This window comes from Bufo gargarizans, chromosome 6 (assembly GCF_014858855.1).
Source record: "Bufo gargarizans isolate SCDJY-AF-19 chromosome 6, ASM1485885v1, whole genome shotgun sequence".
NCBI classification, from domain to species: Eukaryota; Metazoa; Chordata; class Amphibia; order Anura; family Bufonidae; genus Bufo; species Bufo gargarizans.
The window spans coordinates 84,913,505-84,929,662 of NC_058085.1; the positions used below are offsets into that span (position 1 = coordinate 84,913,505).

At 47.6% G+C, this 16,158-nt stretch overlaps 1 protein-coding gene across 1 annotated transcript in view; it reads left to right on the top strand.

Annotated features, from left to right (window-relative positions):
• Positions 1-16,158, top strand: part of MYBL2 (MYB proto-oncogene like 2) — a 37,265-nt gene that overhangs the window by 5,783 nt on the left and 15,324 nt on the right. The window contains exons 3-10 of the mRNA XM_044297152.1: positions 2,083-2,154; positions 2,907-2,999; positions 3,097-3,317; positions 5,208-5,352; positions 5,440-5,670; positions 6,490-6,855; positions 8,577-8,716; positions 14,190-14,289. Of these exons, the coding sequence (XP_044153087.1) occupies positions 2,083-2,154; positions 2,907-2,999; positions 3,097-3,317; positions 5,208-5,352; positions 5,440-5,670; positions 6,490-6,855; positions 8,577-8,716; positions 14,190-14,289 (1,368 nt within the window). The remainder of the gene's footprint in view (positions 1-2,082; positions 2,155-2,906; positions 3,000-3,096; positions 3,318-5,207; positions 5,353-5,439; positions 5,671-6,489; positions 6,856-8,576; positions 8,717-14,189; positions 14,290-16,158) is intronic.

Consider the following 16,158-nt stretch of genomic DNA (forward strand, 5'->3'; position numbering starts at 1 on the left):
AAGGGGTTTGTATCATCTCAGACTTTGATGGTATAACCCAGTGATATGCCATCAGTCAGATAGGTGCTGGTCCCACCTCTGGGACCGGCAGCTATCTCCAGAATGGGCCCCTGAAGTGAACGAGAACGCACTGCACAAGTGTGGCCAACCTCTATTCACTTCTATGGGAGTTCTGAAAATACCAGAGCCCTGGCTCGGATATTTCCGGCACTCCTATAGAGGTGAACGGAGAGGTGGCGCTGCATTTGCTGTGCGCTCTCCATTCACTTCTGTGCGACTTCCCAAAATAGCTGAAGTGAATCTAGAGCATGTGTGGTGCGCTCTCTGTTTAGGGGGCCAGTTGTGGAGATGGATGCATGTCCCAGAATTGGGCGGGTTCACATCAGTTATGGATTCCGTTTTTGTTTTCCGTTGTAATGGAATCCATAAGACTGAAAACAAAGCCCTGTCGACAGGATTTTTTATTTTTTTTCCTTTCTGCATAACGGAAACCAGACGGATCTGTTATGATTGCCCATAGACTTCTATTATGATGGATCAAAACGGAATGCCTCTTTAAAGGTTTCCGTTTTGACTTCCATCTTATGGATTCTGTTATTTTCCATTATAACCATGTTATAACGGAGAACAAAATGGAATCCGTAACTGTGATGTAAACCCGCGCTAACTCTGATGGTTTATCCTAGCAATATGACATCAAAGTCTGACATGACACAACCACTTCGCATGTTCCCTGCCACACTCAAAATGGGCACTACCTTTCTCATGGTCTGTGGTCAGACTCCCGACGATCAGTTAATTCTCTCTTATCCTGTGGATAGTGTTTATTTTGTGGGGCAACGCAGTCATGTCCAAGCACTGTACTTGTATGTCGCCTGTCATTGGGTTTTAATCCTGTATTGTTGTAAATCCATGTCATGATATTAAAGCTCCTGCTTCTCCAGTCTAGAGGGAGCAAGTCAGGTTCCTGAGTCACAGCTGGGGACAATAAGAAGACAGAAGTGGTTTATAACTGCTTCTGTCTTCTCTTTTGCAGTCTAGTACATGGTGCACATAGTGCTCAATGAGCAATTACAATCTACTGTGATCGATGGTTGCCCCCTGGCATCAGAGCTTTGCCAGTGACTGTCATGACTAAAGCATGCCAATACAGTTGCATTAGTAACCCTGTTCATCCAAGACTATGCATCTCTGAACTTCTGACAGCTCCTAAATGATCATTTTAGGCTACTTTCACATTTGCGCTCAGAGCTGATCCGTCTGAGACGGATCCGCTCATATAATGCAGACGATGGATCCATTCAGAACGGATCCGTCTGCATTATATTGTAAAAAAAAATCTAAGTGTGAAAGTAGCCGCAGACTGATCCGTCCAGACTTTACATTGAAAGTCAATGGGGGACGGATCCGTTTGAAAATTGAGCCATATTGTGTTAAATTCAAACGGATCCGCCCCCATTGACTTACATTGTAAGTCTGGACGGATCCGTTTGCCTCCGCACGGCCAGGTGGACACCCGAACGCTGCAAGCAGCTTTCAGGTGTCCGCCTGCTGAGCGGAGCCCAAACTCTGCCAGACTGATGCATTCTGAACGGATCCGCCTCCACTCAGAATGCATTAGGGCTGGACGGATGTGTTCGGGGCCGCTTGTGAGAGCCCTTAAACGGAACTCGCAAGCGGAGCCCCGAACGCTAATGTGAAAGTAGCCTAATCTAAATTCTTTTACGCTTGATAAGACTTTAGCTATATTGTGTTTTAAGATGTTAGGAGTTCAGAGATGAGCTATAGATCCAGATGGATTCTTCGTGAAGCAGAGAGCCTGTATGTCTGCCGGTGTGCTGAAACTGAAAGCTCTGGAGGAAAAACTGTAGAAAATGTTTGATAAAAATTTAAAGAGGATTTTTAGCCCAAAATGATTAGAATGCAGTAATTGCACCAAAAGCTGTAAGGATTGTGGATTAAACACACTATCGGTTGTCTCCACCAGTACCTTTGCCCCCTCCTTTAAAAAATAAAAAGTTATTTGCAACTTTATTGAGAAACGAACGACAAGCTTTTTAATACCCGCTTCTATGTTACCAGGATGAAGTGCTGAGAGCCCTTGTGAAGAAGTATGGGCCGGGTGAATGGAAACAAATAGCCAGCCACATGCTTGTGAGTAGCCCAGACATCGTCTTTTATGGTTTCATCAATTTACCTATTATATATGAAGATTGCTTAAAAGGGTTTTAACACTATTACTAACTTAAAGGGGCTGTCTTTTTTTTTTGTTTGTTTGTTTTTGTCGAAACAGGACAATACTTGGGATGTGTCTGCAGTAGAGAATAGATGAGCACTTACCTTGTAGATACTGCGCTGTCACTACGGTTCTCTCAGGCAGGTACTGTTTACTCAGCGGCAGCAGATGTTGCACCTACAACACATGACCACTGCAGCCAATGCCTTGCCTCTTCCGTGCACTGCTAAGGCCAGTGATTGGCTGCAACTGTCATGTGTTGGCAATTTGACAATACCGCTGCAGCTGGGTAAGCAACCCACCTGGAAGAATTGGAGCAGCGGTGTGGGATCTGCTAGGTAAGTGGTCATCTTATAAGTATTGCAAGTGTTGTCTGGTTTCCTCCTGAAACCAGACAACCCCTTTATTACCTCTCCTGTGGATAGTCAATTGTCTGATGGGGGTCTGCCTGCTGGGATGAGCATGTGCACTGCCACTACTTTGGGGGTCCCAGCAGTTGCACACCACCAGAGAAACTTTTCACTTATTCATGGGATAAGTGATCTTGATACAACCCCTTTTAAACTAGCGTTGGCAATAAATTTCCACTGCCATTTGTATTTATATACAGTAAGTAGAACAGCCTGCCTAAAGGGTGAAGTTTTTTCTCTCCTCACTTGTCTTTATTTAGAACCGGACAGAGCAGCAATGCCAACAAAGATGGCTCCGCGTTCTTCATCCTGACCGTGTCAAAGGACCATGGACTAAAGAGGAAGATGAGAAGGTAGGCGTTAAGCACAAAAGGCTCTAAGAAAATAAGTCCTGGTAATGTTATAGTACTTTGACCCTGTTTGTGAACGTGTCATCTCTTGGGCCTGCAGGTTATTGAGCTGGTGAAGAAGTATGGAACTAAGCACTGGACACTCATAGCGAAGCAACTGAAGGGAAGGTTGGGTAAACAGTGCCGTGAGCGCTGGCACAACCACCTCAATCCAGAGGTGAAGAAGTCCTCCTGGACTGAAGAGGAGGATCAGATTATCTGTCAAGCGCACAAAGTTCTAGGCAATCGCTGGGCAGAAATAGCAAAGCTGTTGCCTGGGCGGTATGTAATGTTTAAATGCTTTGAATTTTTAAGTGCCTTTTGCTGCTGGTTATACTGGTTCATTATATTGGTTAAAGCCACTGGTACGTTGTCATACACCAGGAGAGCAAGAATAAGATTCTGTTCATTTCGCTGCAAAGAAAGGTCTACCAATATGGTTAAAAGGAGCCTGTCAGTAGTTTTGACCATGCTAAACTGCTTACAGCACTAGGTAGGGGCTGGCTGGGAAAAGCAGCAAAAACATACACTGCTTTACTATCAGAAGTATAAAAGTTACATTTATTCTGTTCCTGCAAGTACACTGGAGGGGGAGCTTAACAGTGAATTGCTTTCTGCATTGATCTGCCTCCTCTGTGAGTGATGGCTGAGCTAGGAGACCACTTACAGCTGTCACTTTGGGTTGGGGGGCTTTGAAACGGCTCAATGCCAAGTGCACTTTACTGTGAAGCCCAGCCCTCTGCACTGGCAGGAGCAGAATAAAAGTTCATATTCACACTAGCCTCGATGATAAAAAGTATGTTTGTACTGCTTTACCCTACGTAGTGCTGTCAGCAGTTTAATGTGGTCAGAACTGCTGACAGACTGACTCCCTTTAACTTAACATGTGAAACAAAACTGCCCTTTATGTGGGTAGTATCTTATAAGATGGGGGATTGAAACGAGAGGGTGCAGTTTTTATTTAAATTTGGTACATCTTTAAAGAGCCTCTCTCAGCATGATCTCATTAAAAAAAAAGGGAACCTGTCACCGGGATTTTGAGTATAGAGCTGAGGACATGGGTTGCTAGATGGCCGCTAGCACATCCGCAATATCCAGTCCCTATAGCTGTGTGCTTTTATTGTGTAAAAAAAAATAAAAAATTTGATACATATGCAAATTAACATAAGAGTCATATCTTGTGTGACCAGAGAAGAGTCATATTTTCAAGCTTTGACTTGTCTCGGGTTAATTTGCATATGCATCAAATCGGTTTTTATACACAATAAAAGCACATAGAGCTATGGGGACTGGGTATTGCGGATGTGCTAGCGCCGATCTAGCAACCCATGTCCTCAGCTCTATGCCCAAAATCCCGGTGACAGGTTCCCTTTAAACCAGGGAAATTTCCTGGTACGGTCGATCATGCTGATTAAGTGGTATTCCCCCCCCCCCGTAACTAAATATGGATGGATTGGTTACAGTTGAAAAATAAAAGTAAGCATCTCTCTGAGGTCTAGGTTATGTTGGGATTGTAAGTACCAAAAATACAGACAAACATAATTAAAAAAGAAACTAAAATGCAGAATTCACGGGGGGGGAAAAATACACCGCTCACGGCAGCCGAAACCGTCACCATAGCTGCCGTTCAACCGTATGAGAAACTACCGAAAAACCGGCCTTTCTAACAATTTTAGTGCCACTTTGCAAATTTAAAAAATAAAGAACTATAAATAAAAATACACACAATTTTCTTACAGTAAAAGCAACAACCAAAAACAATCTGTGAAAAAGCTATTATTAGTAAATAATTACTAAGATTATAAGTGGAGCGGCAGGTCATGTGAATGCGCACTGGTGCTCCATTCATGGACTATGGGAGCGTCAGGAGCTATCTCCAGCGCTCCCATAGAGAATGAATGAACGTCGGGGCGCATGCCTCACCTGTTGCTCTATCAGAACGGGGAAAGAGACCCCGCCAGCGATCAGCTAGTTATTTCCTGTCCTGTGGATAGGGAATAACTTTTTGGTAGCCCAACAAATAATAAAGCTAGGGCCTGTAAAACCACCACGTGCACAAACTCTCTAACAAATGTCTGGTCATTAAGGCCTGGACAGTAAGAGGTTAATGACCCCTCCTTCCTTCCTTCTCGGGCTTCAAGCATCTCATGGATCTGTGTGTTTCATCCATAGGACAGACAATGCAGTGAAAAATCATTGGAATTCAACCATCAAGCGGAAAGTGGAGACAGGCGGCTATCTGAATGGAATAAAGATCAGCATCACAGAGGAGAAGGACGAAAAGGAAGACTCTGCTTATCAGGCTGCAGTGGAAGAGGTACTTTTTAATTATTTTTTTTTGTGTGGCCCGAAACATGCATCTAATTTGTGGTAGTGGATCCTACTCCTTTGTCTCTAATTGCAGAAAGAACCATGCTTGGTTTCTGAAGTCAAGGTCGAGACCGTAGAACACGGCCCCAACTCTGACATAATGGAAGTGAAAATAGTTGAGGTAAAGTCTGAGCAGCTGAGTGAAGGCGAGGAAGAGGAGAGTGCAGGGTCCAGCCCGTCATCTGCCTCTGTGAATTCTGCCCCAGAGAAATGGATGGTGGAGTATGTCAACTGCCTAGTGCCAAGCAATGACATGATCGAATCGGTAAGGAGCTTCCAGGACATCGCACCTGTGAATTATAGCTACTCTTTCCCTATTGCCAAGTTTAGCATGTCTGCACCCTTTTAAGGAACCTTTTAGAAAATTTTCCAACATGATCCCTTTTTTTTTTTTTTTTTTTTTTTTTCATCCCCTTATTTGCAAGTTTCCTTTTTATCAGCATGTAGAGACTCGTACCCAAGATATTCAAGGCCTTCTTGCCCATAGGTGACAAATATACAATCAGGGGGGGTCCGAACCCCGAGAACCCTATGATCCACTAAAACAGGGGTCCCAGAGTACCCTCTGTGAATGTAGCAGTTGTGTGCATACGTAGCTCCCTCTCCATTCACTTTATTGGATTGACTGAGATAGCCAAGCATTGTACTCTGTCCTGTAGAAGTGAATGGAAATGTGGTCACGCATGTGCGCTACTTTTCAATTGACGCACATGGGGGACACATGTTCTCATCAGATGAGGTCACAATGATTGTACATTTATCACATAAATTGTTGACAGTGAGGACAGTGGTTGGCTGCAGCGGTCATATGCCGTTGCAGCTTTTTAGAGATCAACTAGGAGGATTACTGGAGCTGCAGCACAGAGAACAGCTGGATAAACAGATGAGTATAGGATTTTTTTTATTTTAATGCATTGGCAGGAGACACATTTTTAGTTAACTTGGACAACCCCTTAAAGGCATATCTGTAGATCAGTGGTCTGGTCTTGCCCATCCAACCACCAATAAAATATGACCAGGGAAAAAAAAATAATGTAGTTTGACCTTCATTGTGTTGATCATGGGGTTACATTTTCTTACCTAGGATGCTGAAGGTTGGTGTGACCTCACAAGTTTTGATTTGGCGGATGAATCTGCGGTTACTGATGTTGGCAGTCCTAACTCTGATACTTCAGCAAAACCCCTTGCAACCAATGTTACTGAATATCGTCTAGATGGACACACCTTGTCTGACCTGAGTAAGGGTAGCAAGGGGGAGTTGATTCCTATATCTCCACGTCCACATGCTGGATTTGGGACCCCACCATCCCTGCTGAAACACAAGAAGAGGAGGATCACATTGTCGCCTGTGACGGAAAGTGTGGCCAACACTAGTGCCTCCACTACAGATACAAATAGCATGACCCCCAAAAGCACTCCTGTTAAATCACTGCCCTTCTCTCCATCACAGGTATGATTCGTAAAGAGGACATGGAGATATTAGAGGAACTCCTGAGCTTATAGATGGAGAAATCCTCTGGTTAGGGAAGAAGTATAAGGCCCCTTTCACACAGGCGAGTATTCCGTGCGGATGTGATGCGTGAGTTGAAGGCATTGCACCCGCACTGAATCCCGACCCATTCATTTCTATGGCACTGTTCACATGAGCGGTGATTTTCACGCATCACTTATGCGTTGCTTGAAAATAGCAGCATGTTCTATTTTGTGCGTTTTTCACGTAACGCAGGCCCCATAGAAATAAATGGGGTTGCGTGAAAATCGCAAACATCCACAAACAAGTGCGGATGCGGTGCGATTTTTCACGCACGGTTGCTAGGAGACGATCGGGATGGAGACCCGATCATTATTATTTTCCCTTATAACATGGTTATAAGGGAAAATAATAGCATTCTGAATACAGAATGCATAGTAAAATGGCGCTGAAGGGGTTAAAAAAAGAAAAAAAAAAGAATAATTTAACTCTCCTTAATCCATTTGATCGCGCAGCCCGGCATCTCTTCTGTCTGTCTTCTGTGCTGTGTGGAGCAACAGGACCTGTGGTGACGTCACTCCGGTCATAACATGGTCCATCACATGATCAATCACCATGGTAAAAGATCATGTGATGACCAGAGTGACGTCACCACAGGTTCTGTTCCTCCACACAGCTAAGATGAAGACAGAAGGAGATGCCAGCTTCGCGATCAAGTGGACTAAGGTGAGTTAAATCATTATTATTATTATTTTATTTTTTACCCCTCCAGCGCTATTTTACTATGTATTCAGAATGTATTTTCCCTTATAACATGGTTATAAGAGAAAATAATAGCAATCTACCGAACACAGATCCCAATCCCAAACTTCTGTGAAGAAGTTTGGGTACCAAACATGCACGATTTTTCTCACGCGCGTGCAAAACGCATTACAATGTTTTGCACTTGCGCGGAAAAATCGCGCGTGTTCCCGCAACGCCCGTGTGAAAGAGGCCTAAGGGCATACTGGAAAAAATGTAATCAAGCTTTATTAAATGAGTTTGAATTAAAGGTGTTTTCTTTCTGGGAGTTTTACACTGATGATAGGTCATCAGTAACTGACCGGTGGCAGTCCGACACCCAGGAGCCCAATGGATCAGCCGTTTTAGAAAACAGCGGCAATGGCAGTAGTGCCGTGGCCTTGCAGCTTTTCCTTGGCCATGTGATGTCATGTTATCAGTCACATGGCCTTGGCGCAGCTCTGCTCCATTGAGGTAAATGGGGCAGAACTGCAATATCAAGCACAGCCAATATACAATGTACGACGCTGTGCTTGGTAAGCACAGAAACGGCTGCAGCTCTACTGTGAGTGCCGGTGCCTTCAAACAGCTGATCGGGGTCCCGGGTGTCATAACCTTTTAGGTGTTTTATCATGCCTGTGCTATAATATCATACACCTAAAGTCTACTGCTCTGAAACGCACAATGCACCTGCAAGAGTTTCCTAAATGAATAGCGATGGGCAACTTTGTGTTTCAAGTTCAGCGCGCAAGGTTTGGGTTATCTAAGAATTCAATTATGGTCCGTTGTAGGGGAATCCATAACGTAATTTTTAGATAACCTGAACCTTACACACCGAACTTGAAACACAAGTTCGCTGATGCCTACCAATTGACCAATATTTCAAGCAATTTTTTATTTATTTTTCCCCCTTCCTTTAGTTTTTGAATTTTTGGTCGAAACATGATGCACTGGAGCTGGAAAACCCATCTCTAACCTCCACACCTGTCTGTAGCCAAAAGGTGGTTGTAACCACACCTCTCCATCGAGACAAAACGCCATTGCTACAGAAGAATTCGGCGTAAGTTTTTTTTTTTTCCGCCTTCATTGTGTTCACTTATCTTACCTCTTACAAATCAGAAAGGACAGACTTGAAACCTTTGAAGACCGTAGTGTTAACTGATGATACTAAGTGAGTTTTATGGAGTGTGCAACTAAGTTATTTTAAAGGGGTTGTCCATGTTCAGAGCTGAAGCTGGACATATCCCCATTTTTCACCCAGGCAGCCCCACTGATATGAGCATTGGAGCATTATTGTCCCGATGCTCTCCCTTGCCCCTGTGCTGGATTGTGCATTTTTGGAGTCTTCTGCCTAGCAGTGTTGCCGGTGATGTCACCGGTTCTCATGGGCGAGTTTTAGTGCTGCTGTAGCAGTTTTCCAGGCTACGGCAGCTCTAAAGCCCGCCCATTAGTGTGAGTGACATCACCGGGCTCACTGCTAGTTGTAAGCCTCCGCAAAGATTTCCCCATGGAGACCCCGGTACGTCGCAAGATCTCCAGAAAAATACTTTGGCCTGCGTGATTCAGCGCAGGTCAAGGGAGAGCATTGGAGCATAAAATGCTCTGATGCTCATATCAGAGGGGGTGCCTGATTGAAAATGAGGCTATAACCCCTTTAAATGTAGACTAATTGATAATTTTTTTTTTTTACATTTCTCGCTTATATCATTAGGGGACACAGACCTAGTGGCAGCAAACAACTATACCCATGGAGGCGACACTAGGCTAAAAACGGTTAGCTCCTCCCCCGCCAGCTATACCCCCTCCGGCCAGGAGAGAGCTCTCAGTTTTTAGCTTCGTGTCGTAGGTGGCAGACCCCATGCTCTGCAAGGTGCTTATTTTAATTTTATTTTTTATCTAAAAAAAATAAAATAAAAATGTATTTTTATTTTCTCTTTTAGGTTGGGGGTCCAGGGCTACTAAGAGTTCTGCATCCCCAGGGGGGCTGACCGGTGACTCTTATTCCACCGCTCTGCCCCCCACAAGAAGACAAAGTGGACCAGGAGGGCTTGACCTTCCTGCTCCCCCCCCCCCCCCAAGCTATGGGGCCACCTATTCCCGCCCTCCAACCTGGTCCCTGTCACTTGTGCCAGGGACTGAAGAGGTGGCACCACCTCCCCCCTCTTTTTCTGGTCCTGGGAGAGATCTCTCATTTATACATTGGCCGGGACCCCTTCTCCTCTGGAATCCCGGCAGCGCTGCAGTGGGGGGCGGAGCTTTGCGCTGTCTGTCCGTTCTTCTGGAGGGGGCGGAGCTAAACTTTCCCGACACACTTCCCTTCCTGCCTGCTCCATCCGGAAGTACCTCGGCCGTTCGCACGTTTCCAGCCTGAGAGGAACGTCTTCTCGCCGCAGACCACCTCCCCGCCGTATCCTGCCCCCGGGGACACGTTCCAGCAAGGGTTAAACTGCTCCACTCTGATAGGACCAGCGCTGCTCCCCTCCTCTGTGGCTCCCTGACACAGGCCATGTCGAACCCAGCGGATCCCGCTCCCCAGGTCCTCGGTAGGGCTACCCATTATGCCTGCACTTCATGTAATGTGAAGTTTACTAGGGGTCAGGCGAACCCCCTCTGTGCCTCATGCCAGGCCACCCAGAGCGTGCCACCTCAGTCGCAGTTCACTGACGTGCACCCTTCTGCTGGAAGTATGGAACCGGAATGGGCTAAATCCCTGTCCCGGCCGGTGGCTGACCTATCTAAGATCTCCCAATCCACCCTTTCCTTAATGGGTCGCTTGGTGGAGACGTAGTCACCTGCGCAACCTGCTCTCTTCCAGGGCGTACCATCCAGGAGCAGACACCCCAGCAAGCGTCCCAGGCAGGAACGCCTCTCCTCCTCTGATGCTTCGCCTTCTCCTCCTCCCCCAGTTCGCTGTCCAGGGTGTCCTCGTTGGTTGTGGACCCTTCGTCCGGAGGAGAACTCGCCGAATTGGATCTGGATCCGGACCGCTTGTCCCAGATGGCCGCCTTAGTGGACAGTCTGGTCTCTGCAATCCGGGACACCTTTTAACTTCAAGAGGAGGGACCCTCTTCCAGTCACCAGGGAGTTTCTTTCCTGCGTAACAAGCAGGCTCCCAAGTCATTCCCGGTACATGACGTCTTTTCCATTCTCTCTGCTAAAGCGTGGGAACAGCCAGGTTAACGTTTCCTGATTCCCCCAAGCGGCTGGATCTTCTTTATCAGTTCCCCCCCCCCCCCCCCGGATTGGGTGGGTAAGTGGTCTTCCCCCTCCAAAGGTGGACCCGCCAGTGGCTCGCCTGGCCATGAATACCACTATTCCGGTTGCAGATGGCTCATCTCTGCAGAACTCGGTGGACCGGCGGGTCGAATCGCTGGCGAGGTCGTTTATGTCTGCCACCCGTTCCGCACCGGGGGCCTTCTTTCAGGCGGTTCAAGATCTGCTGGTCAGGGGAGTAATCTCCCCCATTCCGGCGAGGGAGCGGTTTTTACTCCAACCTCTTCATTGTGCCCAAGGAGGAGGGAGTGGTCCGCCACCTCAAGATGGTAAACGGTTACCTCCGAGTGTGCCATTTTTGCATGGTGTCTCTTCGCTCCGGGATAGCTTCCTTGGCGCAAGGGGAATGGCTGACTTCCATGGATATCCAGGACGCCTACTTGCACGTCCCCATCGCAATCGCCCAACAGCGGTTTTTGCGCTTTGCGGTCCACTCGTCGCCCTGCCATTTGGTCTGCCGACTGCGCCGAGGGTGTTTACCAAGGTGCTCGCTCCGCTTATGGGCCTTCTTCGCTCCAGAGGCATCACCTTGATTCCGTACCTGGATGACATTCTCATCAAAGCGTTGTCGTTCAGGCAGTGCGAGGAGTCTGCAGATCACCTTGGACACTCTCGCCCGCTTTGGGTGGATAGTGAACCTTCGGAAATCCTCCCTGGTCCCGTCCACTCGGATTCTGTTCCTCGGTATGATTCTGGACTCTGGGGCAGCTTGGGTGCGTCTTCCAGCAGATAAGGTAAAGGACCTTCGCAGCACGGTACTCCGGTTGCTTCGGCAGCGCACAGTCTCTATCCGGACTTGTATGCAGGGTTTGGGCCTTATGGTGGCCTCGTTCGAGGCAGTGCCATTCGCTCAATTTCACACCCGGTCTTTTCAGCAAGCGATCCTCTCGACCTGGGACAAGTCCCAGGAGTCCTTGGATCGTCGGTTTTTCCTTCCTCAACAGGTTCGGTTGGACCTCCATTGGTGGCTCTCCCCAACTCGCCTGAAGGTGGGAAAGTCTTTCCTTCCGATCAGATGGACGGTCATTACGACCGCCGCCAGTCTTAAGGGTTGCAGAGGGGTCTTCGGCACTCGGACTGCCCAGGGCATATGGTCTCCGTCGGAGTCCAGACTATCCATCAATGTCTTGGCGCTTTGTGCGATTTTCCTCTCGCTGTACCATTAGTCTCCCCTCCCGCGGGGCCTTCATGTCCGAGTCCAGTCGGACAATGCCACAGCTGTGGCGTATGTCAACCATCAGCGGGTGGGACTCGCAGCTCGACCGTCATGTCGGAAGAGGCGAGGATCCTCAGGTGGGCGGAGGCCCATGTTCCGGCCCTGTCGGCGGTCCACATTCCCGGCATTGTCAATTGGCAGATTTCCTGAGCCGGACGACTATAGACCTCGGGGAAAGGTCTATCCATCCGGGAGTATTCAACGCCCTCTGTCATCGCTGGGGACGTGGATCTGATGGCCTCCGGCCTCAATCACAACCTTCCGTGCTACTTCGTTGGCGCAAGGGATCCCGTAACTTGCGGAGTGGATGGCACCGTGGGACGGGTTAACGTTCCTCTATGTCTTTCCGCCGTTTTCCCTCCTGCCTCGGATTCTCCGCAGGATCAAGTGTTAGGGTGTTCAGACCCTGCTGATTGCTCCGGACTTGCCGCGCCGAGCATGGTATTCGGATCTTGTCCTCCTACTAAGGGACGTTCCGTACCCGCTCCCTCTCAGACCCGATTTTCTGTCGCTAGGGCCCGTCTTCCACCCGAGTTTAGATACTCTACGTTTGACAGCATGGCTCTTGAAACCTTCCTTTTGAAGCAGCGGGCTTTTTCCGATGCGGTGGTTCGGACGCTCATTCGGGCCAGGAAACCTACCTCTTCCAGGTTCTATAACAGATCCTGGAAGTCCTTCCTTTGTTTCTGTGAGTACCGGGACCTATCTCCCAGATCCTTTTCCCTGACGGTCGTTTTGGCCTTCCTTCAGTCCGGACTGGAATTGGGCATGGCGCTCAGCTCCTTGAAGGGCCAGGTGTCGGCCCTTTCCATTTACTTTCAACGATCCTTGACGGGACTGGGTCCTGTTAGGACCTTCCTTCAGGGCGTTGCGCACTCTGCTCTGCCTTACCGTCCCCCGCTTCATCCGTGGGATCTCAACTTGGTATTGGGGGTTCTGCAAGCTTCTCCTTTTGAACCCCTGCAGGAGGCTTCCCTCCACCTGCTGTCCTGGAAAGTGGCCTTCCTGGTGTCTATCACATCCATACGAAGAGTTTCAGTGTGGGCAGCTCTGTCATGCCGTGAACCATTCCTAGTCTTTCATCAGGATAAGGTGGTCCTCCGTCCGGTCCCTTCCTTTTTACCCAAGGTAGTGTCGGCTTTTCATCTCAATGAGGACATTGTCCTGCCGTCCCTTTGTCCTGGGCCCTCCCATCCGAAAGAGGTGTTGTTGCACCGTTTGGATGTGGTGCGGGCTCTGCGGATTTACCTTTCGGCCGTGGCCTCCTTTTGGCGCACGGACGCCTTGTTCGTCCTTTCCGGAGGGTTCTAGGAAGGGGTTGGCAGCTTCGAAGGTGACTATCTCCCAGTGGATTTGCTCCACTATTTTGAAATGTTACCGCGTTCGGGACAGGATGGCCCCTCCGGGTATCATGGCCCACTCTACCAGGGCACTTGGATCCTCCTGCGCTCAATTCCACCAGGCATCAGCGGCTCAGTTGTGTAAAGCTGCGACCTGGTCTAACCTCCACACTTTTACAAAGTTTTACAGGGTTCACACTCTTGCTTCTGCGGACGCCGCTCTGAGCCGCCTGGTGTGCAGGCTGCGGTGTGATGACAGTCACGAGGTTCTCTTACTACTTTTCTCTCTGGTTTTGTATTCCCTCCCCAGGGACTGCTTTGGGACGTCCCATGGTCTGTGTCCCCCAATGATATAAGCGAGAAAACTAGATTTTGTGAAACTCTCTTGTAAAATCTGTTTCTCGCTTGATTCATTGGGGGACACAGCACCCATCCCCATTTGGGTCTGTTGACCGTGTGTGTTTGTTTTTTGTAATATCCCTCTGCTTCTCCTACTGCTATTGCACAAACTGAGAGCCCTCTCCTGGCTGGAGGGGGTATAGCTGGCAGGGGAGGAGCTAACAGTTTTCAGCCTAGTGTTGCCTCCTAGTGGCAGCAAGCAGCTATACCAATGGTCTGTGTCCCCCCCCAATGAATCAAGCGAGAAACAGATTTTACAGGTGAGTTTCACAAAATCTTGTTTTTTCTCACCCTTTTTATTTTAGGTTTGTGACGCCAAATCATAAATTTATGGGGGATAATGCACCCCACACGCCCACCCCGTTCAAGAATGCTTTAGAGAAGTTTGGGTCATTAAGGCCATTGGTAAGTGTGCTAATCAGTTTGTTACTAGGGATAAGCTAGGTATTAGTGATATTGTCCAATATTTTTTGCTAGGAAGTGCCACCATTATCGGATAGGTGCAATTCCCAACTCTGGGACCTGTTCTTATCTCCAGAATGGGATACCTGAAGTGAATGGAGACGAGACGCACATGTGTAGCTGCCCTCTATTCATTTCTGTGGGAGTTCTGAAAATATATTTCTGGCAGTCCCATAGAGGTGAATGGAACAGTGCACTCTCCATTCATTTCTATGGAGTTCCAAAAATAGCCAAGGGCACTCGCTCGGATATTTTTGGAACTCCTGTAGAAGTGAATTGAGTGCATGGCACGCATGCACTGTGCGCGTGTTCACTTTGGGGTCTTGTTCTAGATATAGGTGGGGGTTACAGAGATGGGACCTGCATCAGTCTGACATTATTGGCATATTCTGGCGATATGCCACCAATGTCTAAGGTGACGCAATACCTTTATTGGGGTTATCTGGCATCTTTAAAACGAATGGCCTATGCTTGCCCATGCCCTGAAAGAAAATTATGGTTGGACGTGGTGTCAGAATTGGGGATGAGCGAAGCGAGCTTCGGATGCAAGCGCTGAAGTCGCTTCGCTCCGAAATTCGTTTTAATGCGGTTTGGAGATCCGTCTCTGTACGGCTTTGAAATGTATGCACTTCGGGGAAGCGAAGTAAGTTATAACTGAAGTCTCGCGGGACTTCGGTGAATAACTTTGGGTTTTGGAAACCATTTTAAAATTTGCTTCCGAAGTTTGCTGCGGTACTGAGGTACCAATCTGTACGGAAGCCGACTTTCGATACCTGTTTTAAAATGTTTTTCAAGTTTAATAATCAAATGCCGAAGTTTGGTGATAACTCGCTTCACCGAAGCTTTACGGAGATAAATATATCTAATTAGAACCTGGTCACAGCATCCCAGTTCCTGCAGCGTGCCTCCCATCCGGACCCCCAGCTATCCCATGCCTGCACATGGTACTATTGAAGGCCAGCAGTGGGATCTTGCAGGTAGACGTCACATCACCCTTCTGGTTTGGCAGTATTGGGAGCTGTTTAGCAGGAACTAGCATGCCGTGACCAGGTGATGCCATGCCCAAGCACTAAAGTGACATGTCTCCCCCTTTGTTTACCAGGCACAGCTCAACAACTTAAGATTGATTGCCCCTTCTCAGGCTAGGCCATCAATTTTAAAGGATAACTGTCATATGTTTTTATTTCCTAGTTTATTAGAGCTAGGCATGTATACCTGAGTTAGTCTGTCAATGATTGCCAAAAGATCTGTAATTACCTTATAATAACAGCTTTCATTAATGTACTCTGTCCCTTTACACTGCTCCCTTTAAAAGACTGTTGCTTGTCTGTCTTCCTTTTAGTATAAACAAAAGACAGAGGGGTGGTCCTTCACACTGCATGCCTGCATTAGGCTTCAGAGTGAGGAGGCGTGTGTCTCAGTAATCCAATATGATTGGCTGGCAGGGAGCTGCTGGCTACAGAAAGTGTGTATGTGAAGTGAGGGAAAGCAGTTTTAGCCACAGAGAACTGGCAGAGGAGCCATCTTGAGAAGGTCCTCATATTGTAAATGTTTAAACAGCCGTAACTAAGGGAAAAACTCAAGGAAAACTGTGGTATGTGAAGAAACTAAAGATTGCTTTATGCAGAATGCTGCTGCCCTTGACAGTTACCCTTTAAAGAAAACACTCGCTGGTGTGAAAGACGCTTAAGTCCGAGGAGACACGTGTTGTGAAGGACAGCATCCAGATTGAACCCTGACCCATTCATCTCAATGGCTTTGTGCAAATGAGCGTTGTTTATCACTGATCATCTTTGCCTTGAGGAAAAAATC